The sequence below is a fragment of the Apteryx mantelli genome, chromosome 5 (genome assembly GCF_036417845.1).
Source record: "Apteryx mantelli isolate bAptMan1 chromosome 5, bAptMan1.hap1, whole genome shotgun sequence".
Lineage (NCBI taxonomy): Eukaryota > Metazoa > Chordata > Aves > Apterygiformes > Apterygidae > Apteryx > Apteryx mantelli.
In genome coordinates this window covers 12,236,446-12,259,295 of record NC_089982.1, presented here as the reverse complement: position 1 = coordinate 12,259,295, position 22,850 = coordinate 12,236,446, and the positions used below count along the sequence as shown (strand labels likewise).

The following is a 22,850-nucleotide window of genomic DNA, read 5'->3' as shown; positions in this document are numbered from 1 at the left end:
CAAATGCTTCTAGCTTCATCTCAGCTCTGATTTATTGATGCAGGTGCCTACAAACAAGACCTGCAACTCAAAGAGAAAAGAGAAGGGAAAGAGGAAATTTATATGCTTTTTGAGTAAATATTTTATTGCATTAAATTAATGTGCACCTTGTGCTGTTGAGCTAAACTATGACTGCAACTGTCTTGAGGAAGCCAGTTTATCCTGAGGGAAGCCATGCAGGATTATAAAACCTTGGGCAAATATCTTTTATCGAGTGCTTTTCTCCTGCTGTCCTCCCAGTAATCACATTTCATTGAATTCAGAATAGCAGCCGCTCATACCCTGAGAAATAATATCACTGGTTTAGATGCTCAGGCTTCGAACTGGCTGGTTACCTTTGACAGCCCAAGTTTGAAAAAAAACTGCACAAGTGATAGAGCTGCTTTCAAACCCCACTGTTTTTAACCCTACATATAAACATCTTCAGCTGTTGTCCTGTAAAATATTCCCAGCTTTTCTGAATAATGGATTCCTCATCAGAACCCAAGGCATGAACATGAATATGAAATCATTTTCCCTGAGCCATGACAGCACACCATCATCATTAGTGTAAATGATCTAATTTACAGCCATAAGCATGCAAGAAGCTGACTGAAACAGATGCAAGTGCACAAGATTTTATGACAGTCATGACCTCCATCCGGCAAAATCTCTCCATGCAGTTTAAGATTATATGATCATCAGCAGTACTACACCCAGTGACAAGAGTTTGGGTCTCACGCTCAATGCATTTTTGTTATTTAGAAGGCACAACCTCAGATGAACTAGCATACACTTTTATTCCTACATACATCACCTCTGCATGATGTATCATTTGCGATTGTGCATGTGGATTCTAACTTTCTGGAACAGCCATTAAATCTATCTAATCCAGTGAAGTGGTTACGTGCAGCATGCAGATTTTGGCTGGAATTCAGGCGCAACACAAGGGTGCTGGTACACGAGATTTATCACGCAGGCAGAGTCACCAGAAAAGCACTGTCAGTGAGAGAGAAACCTCAGAAAGCTACAATTCCTTCCCTTCTCTTCACTGACTCTGTGGAGTAGTTGTGATAAAGCAGATATTAGCCTATTGATTAAAACAGACGCAGTGACAAACAACACAGAAGTTTTGTCCCACTGCAAAAAGGCAATCCAAACTAATTGTTAAGTACAGCAAAAAAGTCCCGTATTCATTATAGAGCAACTACAACGTAACCTGTCTGGGGATTTTGTTTTGGAGTAAACCGCACTGGGAATAAAATGCCTCACCAGTTTCACTTCCATGCTCAGAATGGCATGGAAAAAACTGAGCAAAGTCGAACACTGCCTTCCACAACAGTGTGGAAGCAGTGTGGGAGGCAATCCAAATTAAATTAGTAAGTGACACTCACTGGCTTTCTTCATAATGCAAGCCTGCTGGGCAGCCAACCTTGCATGGGAAAATCCAAAGCTTACTCCTGTTTTCTGTGAAGTGCTTTCAAGGCAATTGTACAAAACAAGCCACTAGAGAAGAGCAGGTTCTTTGAGTGTCTCAAGACATCAGTCAAGAAAGGAGAAACAAAAAAGGGGGGGGATAGGGGCATCACAGGACTTGAGGGATATGTTTTGAAAGGGAAAACCTTTCTTACCTTGGCACACTCCACTTTGGCACACTCTGCTTTCTGGCAGGTGACTTGCCCTCCATCACACATGCAGAAGTTACAGCGAGTACTATTCCACATCTCACTGTGGTACCTGATGGTGCCATCGTAGAAGCAGTTTCCCCTGGCAGAGACACACTCCTCACAGCACTTCCCAGAACGCTGCACTTTGTTCTCCCCCTAAAAAACATCAATGACTGTTGAGCAGGACTCTCTGAACCCTTTCACAGGGGCAGAGCGACACATGCAGCCAGGATTATCAGAGCTGAATGATTTTTAACTACCTTCTCACATGTAATTGAGTCACACGTCTCTCTTAGACATCTGACTTCCCCTCGGTGACATGCACATGTAGTACAGGCATTTTTTTTCCACTGTTCGCCATGCTGTTCAAAAAGAACATGAGAGTTGTATACAGTTGTTCAACACCCTTCACAGATACCCAAATTATCTCCAGAAATCCGGGCTTCCTATTGAACATAATCGTTTCTTCTGCACATCTGTATGCAACAGCAAACTTTTCTTAAAAAATGCTTATAACTGCATGCTCAGCAACACAAAGAAAAAATATGGGGTCTGGATGACAGAAGTATGCATTTCTCATCAATTGCTAGCTAGTGACATTGGTGAGGCCCTAACTGATATTACTAGCAAGAAATAATCATTAACGGTAAACCCCATATACACACACATTCATTAAATAATTCATTAAAATAATTCCAGGTGATACAATGAAAGCTATGAACACTTTGACCTTTGTCAATGCTTTTTGCTTTCCTCCTTCAAAAAAGCATGAAAAGAAAGTGACTAATCTGCTTCGTCCTGCAAACTTCCTTTCTGTTTGCCAGCAAGTTATTATCTAGTCTTAATTTCTTTCAACTCTTCTGGCTTTCCAGAAAGAAAAAATCAACTGTTGTACTAAGCTATCAGTGCTGGCAGAAAGTCAGATGCTGTGGAGAAGGGAAAGAGAGATGTGCCAGAACCTGTGAACAGCTGGCTTTTGGTGTGGCTGATCAAAGGTTACCTGGTACACTCTTCCTGATACTGAGCAGGGTTTTGGAACACATTCTGGGCAGCATTTTCCAGGAGACATCACCAGAACTTCATCCTAAATAGAAAGCAGGAGAGACAAATAGAATAAGAGTAGGAATAGTTAACATGGGGCTCAGCATCACTGCCTGAAATTCCAGGCATTCTACATCTGTGTGATAACCCACAGTCATGCAAGACTTGGTTTTGGCTCCAGTATCTGGGGCCATCTTTTCACTAGGAGATCAATGTGGAAGGCTAGAAACAAAGACATTCCCTACACCTTTTTCTCTAGGCTTCTTTGGATGGCAATCAAGGCCCAGATATACAGACACAGATAAAGACGCACACCACAGAGAAAAAAAATATATACACACATATATTCAGATATACAGAGAACAGATACATAAAGCTACAAAGAGACACACACTAAAGCACAAGATTATGGAGAGAGAGATTCTTTGCTGGTACTGCCACATTTTCAGGCTTTGAATGTGTGATTTACGCTCACCATCTCAGGAGTGCTGTACACAGACATTTGCACTGTTTAAGTTAAAACCGCTGTCTGTACAGGTGTTAAATTATGCTTAAAACTGGATTATTTTAGTTTAAACTTTTTCATGACTGATATCAGTTACACTGGGATAGCCTGGCAGTTCACAACAATATAGGAGTTCCTGCATGGCTCAGCTCCATTGGTCCAAAATGCGTGTGTAATTTAACTGCTACAATTTCACATACATCCATTGATTTGTAATGGGCATGGCATCATTCACCAACACCTCCCTCCAAGTGACTGTTACTGTCCACAGCAAAGACCTTTGAGACAGAAATGTCCCAGTTCTCTCATTTGAGCTAGAAAAGCGAGTCACTACTTGAGCTTGGGTGAGTTAACTACTGATTTTACTGATCTGCAGACCTCTTCTGAAACACAAGCACATGTAAGGAATAGTGCTCTGGGACTTTTTTTCCAGCTGAAACTGTCTTTTATTTTTAAAGCCTTTTTAATCAAAAGGGGAATTTCATAAGCCTTTGACTATTTTCAACTGCATTTCTACAGTTCTGGTAAACAAAATAAACAAGAACTGCAAACAAAGCAGCTGAAACCAAAAGTTGAAGTTTGTGAAGACAAATCCCCATTAAAACCCTTGTTCTTTCATTCCTTCCCCCAGAGAAATAAAAACACTTCCTGATCAACTCTGCATCATTATTTTAGTACAAAACCAAAATCACAGTTCCTCTAGATGATACTTTTGCCTAGTTAGCCAGCAAATTCATGATAAGAGTAAAATGGTGGGGAGAGAATGTGTTGGGAAAGAGACAGACGGCACTTGTGTATACTGACAGATTTATCTATCATTCCGTATTTCCAGAAATCAAAACTCCCTTTTCCAAATCACCACTTTCCACATAGGAGATCTGCCTGCTAGTTTGTACATCTTGCCAAGGAAAAGAAAACAGCCAAGAATAATGTCCCCCGAAGGCCGATGGGTCCTGACCTGACTGCACAGCACAGGCTGGCAGGAAGCCACGAAGCACTGAGTCACGCCATTCCTGCAGATGCATTTGGAGCACTGACCGAGATGCCAGTCTTCTCCATCCCGGAACAAGTGGCCATCAAAGGAGCACGACTCTAAGAGACATTTAAGACATTGGGTAATTCCCTTTTCACATGTCCTTTAATCCCTTTCCACTACCCATTCCCCATCATCGCAAGCATACACGTTGCTCCCAAGGGGATACCGGGTTCTGCATGGGCTTGCTGCACAATGCACTGTGTTCGCTGGCCCAGTCCCTGCAGCTTCTCACTCGCTGCAACAATTTCACACTGTTAAAGTCTGTCGCGTGTTAGCAGGTGCAGCTGTTGCATACAGAAAGGAACTACTGCAATATGGGGATATTTTGTTCCTCAGTACTTTGGGGAAAGAAAAGGGAATGTATATCAAGAGTCTTTATTCATGAATATGCCTATGACACAAAGATATCTTTGAAAACAAGCCAGAGTGATTAGAATAATTAAAACAGATTTCAAAACAGAATTCAATTAATTAAAACAGAATTCAAAATCCTGGTTTCTCAAAGTAGCAAATAATTATAACAATTCCAACAGTTTTCAAGGGCTTTAGACTCGAGAATTAAGAGCTCTGGATGTACTGCTCCCACTGGATTTGAATGAGAAGAAGTATCCAACAGTTCAGGCATTTTGGGAACTTGCAGTATTAATCTGCAAGGGCCAAGAGTACCCTCACTATACAGGAAATATCTGCATTCTTTTCCCTAACTCATAGTCTCAAAAACAAGGACAGAGCATTAGGCACATCTGTTCACTGCTGAAAGTTTATCACTTGCTTTTGGCCTATGGGTGAAGCCCTTAGGAATGTAACTACAGTAACAGGACAGAAAGAGAATTAAGAGACACACTTGATCTAGGTGTTTTCCCAACAGAATTGAGCAAGAAAAGAAAACTTTCCAAATTTGGGGACTAAAAGGAGATTTCCAGCTAGTTACCTACTGCTCAGATCACTGAAGCCAGATGGTGTCCCATTCACACGCGATACTCACCGCCAGGGCCCCCACATTTGGGACAGCAGGCTCCCTGAGCAGTGTACTGCAGCTCCCCTCTTCCACAAGCGAGGGTTGGGCAGACCTTGGGGGTGCAGTTCACCTTCCCGTGGGCACAGGAGCACAGGACACATCCAGAGCTGGCCCACTGCGTGCCATGCTGCAATGAACAACAAAAAAGACACAGAAAACACACGCATGAATCTAACTGCTAAGGAGATCTGCAAATTACCTTCTCCTGGCTGAGCCACCCTATGCCAGTGTTTCACTTTCCTCTTCTGCAGGCCCAGCCAAGCCCTGTAGGTTGTAGTCCTTACTCCTGGCTGCACTGTTGCGGCAAAAAAGAAGCTAAAATCGGGACAGTAGCAAACTTAGAGATCAGCCTATTTTGCCTTCCTGCTGCAGGGGGGAAGCCAGCAACACCCCACCTCCGAAGTCCCAGTCTAACGGGTATGAGCACTGTCTCCATCGGGTGGAGTCTTTAGAGACATGCTTCAGCTATCCCTGCGTGTTTTCCTTGGAACTGTTCAAAAGGAGCCCCAACGCACACCTGACCGCAACACTGAGCCCCATATAGTTAAGTACTTCACTGTGAGTAAAATCTTGTTAACTTTGCTGATTCATTAATGAAGTAACAACACTCCTGTCCTGAGGCAAGGTGAAAAAAATTTGGTCCCCAAAAGAAACATGTTGATGTATTGCAATGCTCTCCAACCAGTCCCTCCTAGTCCAGTCTCTTCTGTCTGGCTCATAACAGATTTGTGCCGGTCATGTCACCCCACTAAAACAGAGAGCTACAATCTCCATCTGAGGTGTAGAGGGTACCAGACATTCAAAAGTATTTGGCATTTCAGCAGGTTCCCCAAGATTTGGACCTGACTTGCTTCTTGTCATACAGAAAAGTCTGTAAGAGACCTGAGACCTAGACCCTGGGCTCACGGTTAGGACATACTTCTCCATTTGCCTATTGTTCGACATGTATCATTAACTACTACCCATGAACGTCCACATTTTCTTTCCCGTAGACACTTATTCTTACTATTTTGGCCTTTTGGGTCCCCTAGGTGAAATCACATCCTGTAATGTGCTTCTTGAATAATCCAGGGTTACAAAATACGTAATCCCAGGTCGCATGAGAGCAATCAATTTCTACCAGCACAGATTGCTGCTGATAGAAGAACCTTCTTTCAGGACAGCTGATGGGTCAAGTTCAATGTATTTTGCTTCTCCTAACATTACTATATTGTCTCAGACATCCACAGAAACAGCAAAGTGAATGAATGGATAGAAAACTTTCTCCCCTTAAGCCAAACAGGACACATGATTGCTCAGTGACACATTATCTTTTCACAAACCTTGCAGTCTAAACTCCCCAAATATTACATTATCTGATAGTGACAGAATATAGCTGAGATGGAAACAGTGACAATGAATGATCCTTTTTCCTCATGTCAGCTAAGCAGCCTTCACTGACATGAAGCAAACAGTCAGAGAGCTAAAAACTGGAAAGGAACGCCCCTGCTGAGGAACACAACAGAGCACTCACGCTACGGATCTGTCCTTCGTGCTGGCAAAATCCTTCAGCTCGGGAAGCACACTCGGGGCAGCACTTGTTGGGGGCTATTTGGAGCACTTCTCCCTAGACAGATACAAGAATCCAATAAGCAGTGCACATGAAATAGGAAGCTTAACCTGAAGGGACAGACAGGGGACTTTCAATGTCACATCTTTGGGAGGCTGAATACAAAATTAAATGTTTCATTTAGATTAAGCCATTAAACCTCATTCAACTGTGAAGTTGGTAGGAGGGGAAACTGTTCTGTTTTTTTGTTCTTAATTCACACAAGAGAAATAGTTTTCACTGAGTTTCCATCTACCTAATATACTCCTTTTTTCAGTCTGCCTACGTACGAAGAATATACACACACATTGCACTAGGTTTTATATGCAAATGTTTAAAACACCACTTGTTATGCTTTTTGGAGAGACTGCCAGTTTCTGCTTATGTCTTGTTGCTGTAAACAAGATATGCAATGTTTGCAGAAATCTCACAATAAGCACATAAGAAATAAACCACAGAGCCTCTGACCTCATTGATCTGTGATTGGTTTATGCTTGAAGGATGATCAGATTTTTTTCTTCTGAGACCCTCGATAATTCTTCTCAACATTAAAGTGGCCAAACCTTTTTGAAATACTAAATTATTGGTCTTGATGATTTCCCATGTCAAAGAGTTGCACAGTTTTGTTTTACACTATGCAAATCTTTTTCTCTTTATAAGCCTTATAGCTGCTACCTTTTCATTTTCATTTAACCACACTGTTTTTTAATGAATGACAATATCTTCTCTAGCCCACTCACTATTAGCTGTCTGATGACAGCACTCTTTTTTTCTCTCTCCTCTTTAGCGCAAAAAGTCCTAATATTCTGGTTGTCCTTTAATCAATACACAGTCTTAATAAAGGAGAAAAATAGTAAGGAGCAAAAGTTATTTCACTGTTAATGCTGTCATACTGGAAAACATTTTAATCTGCTTCATAAAGCTATATAATTATTGTATTGACAGTCCCTCTTTAAAACACTAATTTTCATTGTCATTCATGTGCACTACCCCAGTAATCCAGATGCTAATGCAACACCACGTCTGTGGCCAATTAGCTACAACCATTAATGAAGGCTCTGACAGAGAAAGATAAACAAGAAACAATGAAAGCTTAACAAGCACCACAAGGCACAAGAAACTAAAAGACAGACGATCTCAGCTCTGTTGCTGTTCATCAGAGTGGAAAGCGTCCATCTGCTTGTTTGACAGGGACCTGGCTCCATGTTCAAATGAAGGGTGATTAGAAGCTGGGCTCATGCTGGGAGGTCCAAACCCAGCTCAGGGTCTTCCTCAGGGACCAGACTGCCCTTGGAGCACAGGCAGCCTGCAAGCCATTCCAGCACCAAGCTCTGGTTGTAGCGCAGGCAAGGAGACAAAGGCTTCACACGCTGCGCTTCGCCTGTGGTTTTATTCCACGGGCTGGCATCAATGAAGTGAAAGGGCACAGGGACCATGCCTGATCTGGGCAGTCACACACACTCTGGGAGACAAAGTGCGATTTCACTGGTCCCTTTTGCTTCCCCCAAATCCCACTGCGAATCAGACCCTCAGGTTCAAAGGGAGCTGCACAGAGGAAGCCGAGCACAGAACGCTGACGTAGTGGCGTAGAGATACGCAACCAGCTCACCTCTGCCAGTTCCACCAGGGAAACTCCTCATGCTGCATCCTCTTCTTGTGAGCTTTGCCTCCACAGGGACTGTAGAACCATCCACCCCAACTGCCCGTGCCATACTTTTACATGTCACACACTGGGTGTGTTCCAACACAAGCATTTTGACAAGCCCACAATTATTCCAAGGGTTAAAGGATGGGGAAAGCAGGGAACTCCAGAGTGACCTGACATTTCTCCCACTATACAGAACAGACCAGTAGGTGTTTGGGCAGTTTCAGCCCCTTACCTTCTGAAAGTCACACAGAGGGCGTTTGCAGACAGTAGGTTCACAGGTGACAATATTGCTATGGCAACTGCAGTCTTGGCAAGAATCTGGCTTCCAAATTGTGTTGTTCTGCAAACAAACATAAGTTTTAAATTAGACCCATTTTCTATACACAAGTTTAGACTGTCCAAACTGCAGCTGCTGCTATGAGCACGGCTTGTACTAAGGCACCTGAGCCAGCTTTGAGGCCATCCCACACCTGGATACGCAGCTGTGGCAGCAAACAGCACTGTGTGAGAATACAGGTAAATACTGACACCCTTGACACCCAATGAGCTCCCAGCTGTTGAACGCAATATTCAAAACTTTGAGCCTGCAGGAACATGGAAAGCAAAAGTTCTCGCATCAAAAGCACAAAAGAAACTGTGCTCATTACTTCAGGCTGTGAGATGGAAGAAAAGGTCTAAAGAACGTACAATACAATTAAACTGGTATAGTCAAAAAAAAAAGCTGAATGCATGGCCAGGTATAAACAGACTCTGTGCAATCACTTTTGTTTCTAAATGTCATGGAGGGAACTCTGACTAAGCAGACAGTCCAGCAGATTTGGAAATGGCTGTCGTCATCACTCAATCAGTGCAGTCAACTGGAAACCCACAGCTAATTTGCAAGTGTTTTCACCACCTCTTCTTGACCCCTTTCCATTCCTTCAGCACTGAGGTCATGATCCGACGCCACCACCATGCTTTCATAAGCCAGCTCAGACCTCATCCAGTTGCTTGGACAGGTGCCAGACTAGGACTTTTCCTTGCCTCCTGCCAGTTTCTCCAAGGCCTGAGCATTCACCTGGGACTCTTTACTTTTGGCAGGATTTTTGCAAAACAAAACCTTCCTTCTCTTTACTCCTGAACACTGACTTCCAGCCATGCTGACAGCAAACAGCATCAGCAGCATCCCAGAAAAGCAGCCAAGCCTGCCTGCTGTACTTCTTGCTCTGCCTGCCATCCCTCTTCCTATCAAAATGGGCATGATGAACAAAAAACTGCTCTGAGCACCAGGGAAGCTTCACACATGCCCTGTGCCAGTGTCTGCTGAGGGCGACCACTGCCACAGCCAAACGTATAATACGCAGAGAAAATGGCAGTGTGTCCTGGCACCAGGTCAGTATGAACAGTCTCTCTGACGGAGCCTGGGGATTCTTCGAGGAGATGACAGCCTCCAAAACAGAAGGCTCGCACCGCCGACACCCCCCAAAGCATGGTGCGGATAAATAGAGAGTGAAATGCAATGCATACAGGGATGTCAGGCAGTGCTAGCCAATACAATCACTGTATTATGAGCAAGGGGTATGCCAGGAGCAGGACACAGCTGGGCTGGATCAGCTGCTGGGTCAGATTTGCCTGGCAAGATGATTCAGCCTAGCAAAATATCTAAGCTTAGTAACCGAGCACAAAAAGACGATCTCCCACTAACGCTGCGTTACCTTGCTTTGAGCAGGAAGTCATTGGCACAGATGCCATTCGCAAGCTTTCTCAGAACGCCCTGGTAATGCAAATACAAATGCACGGCCCAATCTTGTTCTGAGGGGAAGGAGAGAAACCAGGAAAGGAGCCCATCTCCCATTTACCAGCAGTAAACCTCGAAGCTCAATGGCCAGATTTGCCTATTCTTCCCTAAAGAGTCTTACTGACTCAATAGGACAACTCACATAAGCAACAGTTTGCTACGGTGATGTTTACCGGGTCAACCAAAAGACCAGTGATTTACTGCCTTTGTTTCAGCAATTTCTTTTCTTGACTGCACTCAGCTCCTCTGCAGTTGTCAAATCATCCATGGGAAGTATGTACCTTCTCCAGCAGTTTAAAAAAACAACTGGTAGCTACACACTGAGGTATTATGAATGACATATTTGCTACACTCATAGCTAATTATCTGTTTTTAAAAACCTTCAGTTAATTCCACGTAAAGAAAATGGAAAGAGAAAGATCAGTTTCTTATCTGAGCAGCTCTTTTCCATTAGACAACCACTCTGCAGGCACCAGGCTAAATTTATGCCACACAGATAATCACGATCCAAGCTGTTAAACCTCATTTTAACCTGATTTGAAAGAAAACCAGATTTTGCCACTCATTGACATGCTTCGGTGATTTACTCCAATAAGCCAATTTACTCACAGTGTAAAGTACTACTTACGCAAATTAAGATAGGAAAACATGATCAACCTTTTATTAGTAAGAACATATTTTGGGCTAACTACTAAAACTGCTAAGCACACTGATAAAACACTGAGATGCGCCCTAAAGGCCCATTAAACAGCTAAATGAGACCAAAAATCTCTTGAAGAATCTGGCCCCTTGTTTAGGTGCTTACACAGAAGCTGCTGGGTGCCGGGCTATTCTAAAAACCGCATTTAATGTGCCACAAACCAACCTGTGCAAATGATGGGGACAGTCAACTCAGAGCTGTCTTAAGAGGTTTTGTCACACCTGCACGATGTAAGGAGGGCACTGGTGGAGGCTCGCTCTCAACTGACCCAGCCTGCAGGCAGGGCAGACTGTCAGGCAGAAAAGCCCAGTTCCCTCCCCTTTGCTCCGTGTCGACACAAAATGGCTTGCTCTCCGACACCGAATCAACAGTCCAAATCCGCATACAGTAGGATAACCAGAAACAATACTAATAAAGCCATTATTTCTGTTCGCTGCTTTACAAAAGCATTTTGTTTATAGCAAACCGTGCTCTTCATACATGGAAAAGTTTGTGCACGACCAATGAGTGCTCCAGCAACATCACGAATTTAGGTAGATTCGCTATTACAGAGAGCGGCAACAGTAATTCTAAGCACAGTCAGAGGCGGCGGTAACTGCACAGCTCGTGACGCAAGGAATCAACGTGACAAAGAGAGACGGTCATTTCCACTCTGATAATACAGCTGGTTCTCCTCTCACATACGCCCGGCTGTGGCTGTAGAACAGACACCTAGAAACTGTTTTTGCTGGCAGATTTACTGTACAGTTACAGAGCCAATTCAGAGCAGGTTATATGCGCGCCAAGCTTTAGCCAACACACACATGCTGTAGTTAATTCCTTCTGTTCTTTTTAATAAAGCTTTATCATACTCAGCTCTGTTCTAAGGCTCATGATAATACCTAGAGCTCCAAACAGCCTTCCACTTGCAAAAAGTCATCTTTAATTTTTGATTAAATCATTTGATTTATTTATTGATTTATTCATGCACTTGTTTGTTTCCAGCTGGAAGGAGACTCCCGAAATAGTGGGTGGCAAGGAAGGAAATCTGGGCCACAATGGTATCAACATTGAAGAGCATCCTGCATTTTCAAATTCATTGGAAGATAAGGCCAAGGTCTCAGAAGAAGTTGTCAGCTACCGCGTAAGCACTGGGCACAGGGGCAGGGCAAAGGAAGGGTGCAGATTTAGCGCCTCATCATTTTGCAAGCATAATCACACAGGGATGTATGTAAGGCTGCCTGCAAGGGACAGCTGTGGCTCTTCTAAGCCTTCGCCCTGTGGTTTCTCTGCTTTATAAAACAAGAAGTATTTCCCGAGTGGAAATATTTATAATGGAAATATTTATTGGAATTGGAATAATGGCCAAAGGGTTCATATGGAAAGCGAGCAGTACAGAGCCACTCGCACTCACACTCTGAGACCCAGACGCTCAGGTTCCTGATAAAATAACGTTCTCTTTGGTCTTCTCCCTCCCCCATTTTCTCTTATAGTCCAAGCAGGCTGGCTCCCGTCTGTGGGCTCTGATTAGTTTTTTCTAAAAACATCATGGGGTAGACTCTGAAATGGATCCCAAGCCACCTGGTTACACCTGGAATCACCTGCACTTGGCCATGTTCCCCATTTGCCAAGTAACAGACAAAACCTGCACGTCACTCCAGAAGATTTAAGAATCCAGACTCTAGCTGATAGTCAGGAAACTACGATCTGATTTTTCAGATATGATAATCCTGCTTCTGGTTTCACAGACCTCAGTGTTCAGCTTTTTTGACAGTCAGACCTTTACTTTATGTTCCTAGCCATGGAGCCACAGACCTACACTCAGGTTGGACAAGTCAGACTCCTGACTACAATAATTTTACTGATTTCCCCACATAAAGGCGGGGATTCTAGTCTATAATACTGCCAAATGTCATAATGCTATAGCTACACTAAACTGAGCAAAAAGCAACTCTCAGGCTATGGGCCATTTAAAGTGCAAAGCCTTTTAACTCCTTTGAGACGGGGCAGAAAATCCTAACATGTCCTCATAAACCAGGTGGAAATGCATAAAGGAACTGGGATGTTATTGCAACAATTATTTGTGGTGGTCTGGCTGGGTGCAGACAAATGTAGGATCAAATTCCAAACTAATTTTAATGTGCTCCCTGTTTACATTGTAGATAATAGTGCTAATATGGAAAAGCACAGAAAGATTTACGGGCATGTATGTAGCACTATTAGGACCTGGAGAACACAGGCTGCTATCTTTCACTGCAAGTATTTTAATTATTCTTTTTTTATTTTTTTCATTTCAAACATGCTAAGGCAACCAAACATAGGCCAAAAGCTGGTGAATGTTCTTCCCAGTTTTGCCCCTCCCAAACTGTGAGAACTTGGTCAACTCAAGCTAGGAAAACACGTTTGAAAGTGATACAGAAGCCTCAGTCACCTAAGAAAGGCTCCTAAGTCACTTTCCCAATGGGAACTGAGGTATCAATCACCTAGCTGCAAAATGAGGATCCTGCTTATCCATCCTGCACAGTGTGAGGCTTCATCAGCAGTTGTATAGCACTTACAAAGAAACTTGAAAGCTCCCAATTATTACTGTTTCTGAGACGAAGCAAGACTTTTCAGCAGACACTCACAGAACTGCTGTAAATCCTCCTTACATCTTCTCCAAGGCACTATACCTCAGTGGATAAATTATCTGCTACAATTTAAGTGTGGAATTCCTATCCTGTTAAGAGTATACTTTTATCAGTGGGTATTTAAAGAGCTTTTTCCTTACAGTACTAATATAATTAACAGTATAAATAATGAAATACTGTGCACAGAGCACTCTGAAGATGGGAGGCACTCTTTAAGTGCCAACTAGTCCTGGTATAATTAATAAATTCTCTGAATTTTCTACATCAAAAGAACAAACGATATCTAATTCAACTGAACTTTATAATGCCAAGTTGGAAGAAGAGATACAGCATCTGAATTAGTAGTTTGGTTTACACAACATGGGCCAACAAAACAAAGTATATTCCCGTGCCGTTAGAGCTTACAGGCATCCAGAGATAAGACAAAATAAAATCCAAAACACAGCACAAGTACATAGTAGGTTTGGAGAATACTGATGAGGAGAAAAAGGTGGGAGACATTAAGGAAAGACTAAGAAGAGAAGAAAGGAAAAGCAAGACAGTAACAGTCACTACAGAAGAGCCTTGAAGCAAAGAATAAGCTGGAGAGGAAAAGGGCAGACACCGAGCGGAAGGGGGAACCCAGCACAGCTGTAAGCCCTCCCGGCTTGCTGCTGCCACACTATCATATTAACTGGAGCACAGAAAGACCTAAATCTTTATGAACATGGCTTTTTTGACTGAATATCACAAATTCATACGGCTGCAGCTGTTCTTCCTCTACCTCAGGAATGAAAAACAGCAGATTAAAAATAATTGGACTCTGCTATTAATACAAAAAAAAAAGCCTCAGTAATTTGATCAAATGGAGCTTAACACAGGATACTGTCGCACTAAATAACAATCTGTGCTCTATTCTGGTGCAGTGACTGGGGAAATACGAAGGGTGCAACAGCTGGTTTTGTCCCCTCCCCCCCATTTCTTATGGCTTCATGGAAGTATTCAGCCAATCCATAAAATGCCACTGGATGTTGCATTCTGCACTGTAACATGCAAAACTCGTAGCAAGGGTCATCTGGTTGGTGGTGCTGCTGGAATTACCAAGCAGGGTGAAAACAGGAGTCTACAGCTGAAGAGCCTAATATTAGCCAGGAACCAAACTGGAAACTTTTCCTTTCCTGCTGAAAACAATATGGTTGCTATTGCTCACCACGTGCCCTACCGATTACACTTCAAGAGAAATCGGTAAAACTCCATGTCATTAACTTTCAAAGGAGCTGCCGTGTCTCCAGGCCACAAGACGCGCACGAGGGGGGCACCTTCCCTTTGGGGAAGGGGGATGCCACACCACTGCAAACCCCAGGCAGGGGAGCTGCCGGCTCTGCCGGGAACGACGTACCAGCGAAGCAGCCGGTCCGAGCTCTCCCCAAGAGACGCGGCAGTCCGCACAGCGGCTGGAGTCTCCGAAAGCCCAAGAATGCAGGGCTGGATCTACTTCAAACATTGTTTTCCACCAGAGACAGCTACAGAAAGGCAGGTATTGGATGTCTTGGAGAAAGAGTATTAGGTTGCTTTGTGGCAACCACAGGCAGCACCCAGAGCAATTACACTTTTGGTAACAATTACCAGCATCACCCACCAGCTGCCAAGCGAGGAGACTTGGCACCTTAATAATACTGCTTTCATTTATCATTTCCACTCCAATTAGTTGACAATACCGGGCAATCGGCAGAATAAACCCAAACCTAAGGGAAGCTGAGAGCACGCTATGTGGTCTGCAGCGATAGTCATTAATGGAGCGATGAACAGATGAAAGTAATTCAGAGACATATAAATGATTCCTACTGCCCATTCAGGCTTAGACTTTGTCTTTTGTGAGGGAATTGTTGCCAATGCTGAGTGTGTTCTCAAATCTGAAATGTGCTTGCATGTAATGAAACTCTGTTGAAAATGCTCTTTTAATGGGCTTATTACAGCAGGCCTATAAGCAGAACAACATGGGAATGGCTTAGTCTCTAAAACCAAATCGAAATCCACTTGACCTCAATGGAAATGTATTCAGTCTAACACTCCTACGACAGAGCAGCGCAGTTAAGGCAGAACACACAGCTTGATTAACAACAAATTTAATATTAACATATTGTTTCGGAAATTGGGAACTATTAATCCCCATCCTCAAATTAGAGAATTTAAAAGTTACACAAATTAAAACAAGGTACCAAATGTGGTTCATTAGTCTGTTGCTTTTCTAGATTTTCTAATTGCGCCTTTTACCAGTTGTCCAGACCTTTTACAGGAAAAAAAGAGGCTACAAGTAAAATTTCATAGCAGTCCTAATTGATTTCAGAGGCAGAGGACTACAAAACAATATTCTTAAATCACTTACATGCTTTTGCATACTTTATCCTATCTTTCATACAGACACAAAAGGCAGTCCCTGGGAAAGAGCTCAGACAAATTGAATTCTCAGTGAAGAAACAGGGTACATTAACTAAAACCAAAAGTTTTAAATCATTGGTCATAATCATGGTTTAAATCAGCATACAGAAATCTTGATTTAAACCTACCAGTTCAATTGTGTCTCTGCAGCTGTGTTCCTCTAGAAAGGTTAACGCTCCCTGGTTGGTCACCATTAAAATGTATTCATCTGTATTCAGACACAGCCTTTGCGCTAACCACTGCACACCTTTGCCTCACTGGAAGAAGCAACACTGCTGCATACAATGATTGAAGTGACTGTGTAGTTCAGCACATATGTATGCTGATTCTTATGCTTTCTTTCCCCCTTCTAATCAATTCATATCAGTACTTGTAAGACAAAAAATTAACCCAAGTACTATTTTTGAAGTACTCTTAATTAGTTAAGTAACTTTCTCTGTGATGAGTATGAAAGAAAAATAATTTCAGGAGAAAGTTTTGCATTTAAAAGCGATTAATTACAAGCAACGTAGCTGCACCACACTTTGAGATTTCAGACTAGTAGATTTCAGCTTTCCATGCCTAGCTTTTACTCCTGAAAGAAGATTTCTTTCCTTCCTTTTTAACTGTTAATTTCTTCGCTTTGAAGGAAAAAAGATAAATTACTTGAATAAACTGAAACCAATCATTATTTGCTTGGCCCCTGCAAAAAGGGCTCCTATTGCCAGAAATTGGTTTAGCACTGTATTCCTTCTGTGCAGTTACTGAAAAAACTCCAGAAGCTCAACAGTTTGACTTTAAGAAAAAAGCTGGCTGTAAACATATGCTATTTGTTTTTTATCATTAATGTAAATGATTTTAACAAACTATAATAAGCTTAAGCCTTCTGGTTGTCATAATTTCAAATGTATTTTTTCAAAACAAATGCAATTTAAATAAAGAAAAAGTTTGAGTTCCTCTCTTTTCATTAGGTAAAAGTCTGTTGTGTAAATCAGAGTGTTTTATGCTCCAATTTTTTTAGGCAGTGCAGAGGAAGAAGAACACCAGTTTCCCTACATAGCAGCAAAAGCCAAGCGCCCCGAGAGAGCTATTTCCAGAGATGAAGCTGCTTTCCATGCAGACATGTTACTGAAAGCTGAGGTACAAAACCTGAGCCCTGACAGAAAGCACTGTGTTTGACTTTATTAATCCAGGAACACACAAAACATCCTTGCCCACTCATGAGAAAATCATGCTGCATACAATAAAAAAGATGCATAGAAAACATTGCCCCAATAAGAGAGAGCCTGAAGACTGTATCTTCTTCCATAGAATTGAGCTTTCTTTCCCTCTTGAATTAAAGTGTCATTAGCATTCTACATCTTTCCATAAAGCAATAGAGATTTTTGAAAGAAAATACAGATTCAAACCCACAATTTTTAGCAACATTCCCCAAACTAGAAAATTGACTTTAAAGTCATGAGATGATGCGGTTCTCTTGAGGCCTGGATGGCACAAAGTGGTCCCTTTTTTAAGCTTTTATCCACAGCCACACAAGTAGGAACTTGTTTTTCTTTTCTTTTTCTCAGGGGTTTTTTTCAGACTTAAATCATAAATTATTTTCCATTTTCAAGCTGTCAGTAATTGGACACCTCTTATCTAATCAAACACAGGAACTTCCCAGAAAATACTGAAAGCTGGCGACACAGAGTTGCTTTACACTTAGATAATAACGTGGAGGCCCAGGTGAGGCAGCCCTCCGCCCAGCGCCGTACGGCACAGCTACAGGGAAGCACGCAGAGCTTCTGCCCACCTGACCACAGATAACACGCTCCACTCCTAAAACAGCATTGCAGCAGTTAAGAAATGAAAGGTATAAAGGCTTACAGTTAGTCATTCTTGCCTAACTCCATTTTTCCACAGCTTGACTTCTTTTAAAAACATTTTCTTAAGCACCAACAATATGGCAGGATAAGGAAAAGTTTGCCCCAAACAGCCTGCGGTTCCCTTGCACACTTTCTTCACGCATTGGGACCATCCATAAAAGGACACAGAGAACAACTAATAGTAAAAACTATTACAGGGAAGGGGTTATGATCCCAATACCACCGCACTCAGTGAGAGCAAAAGCTCCATCTGGCCCAGGAGCTTGCTTTTGACAACAGCCAAAATCGGACAGATGAGACTAGAAATACAGAAATACAGAAAACGCTACTTCTTCCCAAAACACTTCCCATTCAGTTTACAGCTCAGAGACTTCCTAAGTCAGACGCGGTATTTCTGCATTTGTGAATTTGCCCAGTCTCCCCTTGAACGCATGTAAATTTTAAGCATCGACAACATCTTGCAGCACAGTTCCAGAGCTTAACCACACATGGAGCGAAAAAGCGTTTCCCTTGTGGGGAGCTAAAAGATGTTCTGCAACAGGCACAAAAATGGGCGTCAGGCAAATGGTAGGATAAAACACTGGATCCTTGCTGAGAGCAGGTATTACCCCAGGACAGCACCTGAGAACAGCTTGGGGCAGCGGGGAAAGAATAAAGGGAAAAACCTAGAAGACCTAGGTTGAATTCCTAATTCCACAACTGACTACTGGGAGACCTCCAGCAAGATGTTTCTCTCAAGAGACAAACTGCCTTCCCAAAATGCAAGGAACCCAGATGAATTAACGTTGACAGGCAGTTCTGAACAAATCAAAGAAAAAGTCATCTCTGAATAAGTCTGTGACAACCAGCCATTTCATTCTGCTGACACCTCAGTGGACTCGGCAGCAGAATCCGCCCTGACCTCCATCCCCTGACGGGGAACAGCCTCACGCTCTTGTCCTTTAGCAACCGGCTCAGCGACCCATAAGTCCGCTCCTGCCTTTCACTGAAAAGCAGCCAGTGCCCTGGTGGCTGAGCTGGCCCAACCAAGAAGTGGCAGCGCTGCTAATTCGTGCCTCACCCCGCCAGTGCCCTCGGGCACTGAACAAACACCTTGTGCACGTCCCTTGAGCTGGGAAACAGCCCACAGGGGAGGTGATCGTGAAACGAGAAAAGGCTCAAGTTCACAAGCTTTCTTCTGCTTTTGCCATGGATTTTTTCATGCCAAATTGCATGTGCCCAGGTTTGACAAGCCAGACACACCAGCAATTCTCCTCAAGTCTCCTTCTGTTGTTTTTTTACCCCCTTTACTCAAACATTTCATAACCTGCCAACTGACAAACTTCAAATATCCTCCCAAAAATGACTTCTGAAAGGGTATCAAACCAGGAGTGTTTGACTGAACAGCTGTTGAAGGGATTAATTTAACCTAAACTTGATCACGGCTTTAATTATAGAATTTATTGTGACATAATGGCTTTCTTTGGAGCAGCAAGAGCCAGAGCCTCTGGTGTGCAATGGAATAAGTGCACAGCATGCAAGTGCAGCTAAGGCAAAGGGCATCTTTACCTGTCCAAGAGCACCAAGGAGGTTATAGTCTATCCCCTTAAAATGACGCCGCTTGTTAGAGAACTGAACATGTGAAAGCTGCCAGGACGCAAGTAGCCAATGTTGAATGCTGAAGGCTGTAAAACTGCAGGCAACCACTGTCAAGAACTGTGCACAGAACCACAGCTTGAAAAAATTATCACAGATTTGAAATCGGCTATTAAACCAGCTGAATCCAGTGCATATAATATAAGGGATGCCCTGCAGAGGAGAGTCTGACTATACTTTCTAGAAAATAGCGTTGGCCTTTTGAGCATTACTTCATGTTTTCGAAGGGAGGAGGGAACACCCTCTGTAGTCCCAACATCACTATATTGAATGATGAGGTAATATTCCCAGCAGGACGCAGAGCTTCAAATTCACCCTGTTGTGCTGCTGAAACGCAGGCAATGTTGGGCCAAAAGCTTCACTGTCAATTGTACCTAGCCAGGACAGAATGACCAGGATTGGCTAAGCCTTTTATCCCATCTCTAGCAAAAACCATCAGGGCATGAAAATCATTGCAACACCGCCAGCTGACTCAGTAGAAAAAGAAAATATCTTTCAGTAAGTCATTTGTAATAGGCCCTCCAAATACTGTGCTGGGTGAAATGTAACTCTATTTCTGTTTCTTGAAGGCAATAATAGACTGTAGAGCAATTTTGCAGGCCACTTTAACAAACATATATATATATATTTCCAATTCCAAGCTGGATATTTAGGAGGTATACTCTGAAAGCACAAAGCAAGGAATTATGTACCTCGAATCCTACTATTGTTACTGTGGATCCAAGCACAGTAATCTCTCATACAGCTCCCAGAAAATACAACCCTTTATGTCCTTATCTTTAACCTGAGCTCCCTATGCAGCAGATTCATAAACTGGTTCTCTTTTTCCTTCAAAGGGGGAAGGGGACCCCTGCAAAAGTCCTGCAGAGTCATTAATCTTTACGAACAAAGGCTTCATTACTGAACAAAAATGATTAGGAAAGGTCTGTAGAAAAATGGATTTCACGGGCTGTGTTCATGTGCTCTAGTATTGTTTCAAGAGCCTCTGGTTCACTGGTAGCTGTCAAGATTTAACAAGATGGCAATTTTATGGCCAAACAAATTGAAATAAATGTCAGCAAAAGGTGTGTAACAGCCTCGTATTTTATTTGAAAATGTGGGCTCAATGTTGCCATCTGTTACAAATGATTAAATTAACTGACTTAAGCACAAGGAAGCTATAAGCTCAGAAATAAAATAAGACTTAAAACATCCTAAAAAGGGCAAGATGACATACGCATTTGTGTGCTTCTGCAAAGGAAAGAAGTCGCTGTGACATTTTGTGATGGATAAGATGTAACAAAAGATAACAAGTTCTACAGATGTTTCACACCATCCATCTTTTGCCTTATTTCCTCTATTTTATAACAAACTTTCTGCAGAGCCAGTGTCTAGCACTCCTCCTCATCAACTCCCCAGGCATTAACCCCCCTCCACCCCCACAGAGAGAGGGTCTGTCTTGAGGCACTCACCTCTGATGAACCAAAGCAGCGTAACGAGATTAACAAAGACAACAGACAGCACGTGAAAAACAGGCCCATCCATATCTATGAAATATGAGTACCCAGATTCAAACTCCAGCTCCTTAAGGCCCTGAAGTGCTAATTAACAGAAGCCGAGAGAAGGCTCACTCTTACACCTTCCCTGGTTTTTACCCACTTGTCCTGAGTATTTGCCACCAGTCAGGGAGTCAGGCCACGGGGCCGAGACAAAGCGCTGGTCTGTCCCAGCCCCAGCCCAGAAGCGCTCTGTGAGGACGGGCACACGGTCCAAGCACTGCCTTGTAAAATTAGGTTGTGCAATATGCCACGAGCTAACTTTCTCGTATACACATGCCCTGTAGCTCATCACTGGGCAATTCAAACTGAGAGGTTCAGCCCAAAAAAGAAAATGAACTACTGGCATCTGGCTAGAGCCTAGTCTGAGATGATGGAGCAGGTAGAAAAAGACCGTTCATCTGCAAAAGTGACTGCACTGAGGGAATGCACTTAGCATTTCTGGCAAGAAGAGAGGATTTGCTATCAAACAGTAGGTCCAACCACAACATTTGCATTGAAGGGTACTATTGGTAGTAGGCTGCAACAGCAGGTATAGTGCATGTCTACGAGCAGAACAAATCTCAAGGCCCTGGCAAATGTAGAAATATAGTTTTCCCAAAAGATCAGTCTAGGAATCCTAAAAATAATCAATGAAACAAGTTACTCTATTAAATGATTAGAAGGAATGGAAAGAGGCACTGGAGTGAAATACTGGGGCAAGAGGGAGTGCTATCTTGCGATAGGTTAATATCAGCACACAGTATGCACATCTGAAAAACAGTGACTCCTTCAGCAGTACATTTTCCTTGTAACTGTTTGCTTTAGGGATTACATCTGTCCAGTCATTATCTGCCTTATCAGCACATTCTGCTGTCTAGCGAGTGTGCAGAAAAACATCACACGCACACACGTTTCACCTTGAAATATGCCAGAACCGGCTTATCTTTCCCAGCTGCCTTAAGGGGAGGAAAAAAAAGCACTCAGGTAGTGACAAATATTTTAAAAAACAAAACCTCCCACTGTAATTTCAGATTGTAACTCCCAGCAAGATTATCACTGAACACGAAAGGAAGACACAAAGAAAGATTTTTCTGTCCTCTTCCCCTCCACCTGTGTGTACTGCAATGAAAGCAATAATCTCCTCCAGCACGTGGCTGCCTAAAGGAAAAATGACACGGGCCTGGAACTGTAGCCCAAACTGTTTTGAAGACATGTCCTCAGCACCAGGGCTGTGACTGATTGCCAGTGCAGATCAAGAGTGACAGGTCCTCTCGCAGTGGGCGAGAAAGCAGAGAAGAAACAGTTGAGCTAAGCAACATGGTCCCTACTCTTCACTGGCTCCTGCACTCTCTAAAACCAATGATTTTTTACATTTACAACAAAGTGTATTCCATTCGAAACAAGCTGAAGAAAACTACAGTTGGTTCTCTCTTGCTCCAATACAGAAGAAATTACCCGAGTTTCAGGTTACCCTATTCATTTTGTTATCTTAACTTTCTCTGCCCATGTCTTCATTAATGGGAGATTTTGCTACTGAGTTGTAATGAAGGCAGCACCAGGCCCTGCTTGGGGAATTTTTTTAATGCATTTTTTATTCTCTTTAGATTCTTTCCTTCCTCTTTATTGATTATTCAGCTTTTATGAACTTTTTTCTCTCTATTGCACCATTAAACAGCCTTGCACAGCCTCGCACTCATGGCTAGCTGGAGCTAAAGAGAAAGGTGAACGCTGTATGGTGAACTGCCTTGAACCGTGACAGCACGATTAATGAACAAGATGTCACTTATCCTGAGAAAAGCCACTGAACTCCAAGTCCACTGCCAACCATT

The 22,850-nt window shown here is 42.8% G+C and overlaps 1 protein-coding gene across 1 annotated transcript in view; it reads right to left on the bottom strand.

Annotated features, from left to right (window-relative positions):
- FRAS1 (Fraser extracellular matrix complex subunit 1) overlaps positions 1–22,850 on the bottom strand; it is a 182,413-nt gene that overhangs the window by 104,688 nt on the left and 54,875 nt on the right. The window contains exons 3-9 of the mRNA XM_067297013.1: positions 8,754–8,861; positions 6,799–6,891; positions 5,253–5,412; positions 4,190–4,323; positions 2,686–2,769; positions 1,946–2,047; positions 1,650–1,841 (exon numbers count right to left, since the gene is read on the bottom strand). Of these exons, the coding sequence (XP_067153114.1) occupies positions 1,650–1,841; positions 1,946–2,047; positions 2,686–2,769; positions 4,190–4,323; positions 5,253–5,412; positions 6,799–6,891; positions 8,754–8,861 (873 nt within the window). The remainder of the gene's footprint in view (positions 1–1,649; positions 1,842–1,945; positions 2,048–2,685; positions 2,770–4,189; positions 4,324–5,252; positions 5,413–6,798; positions 6,892–8,753; positions 8,862–22,850) is intronic.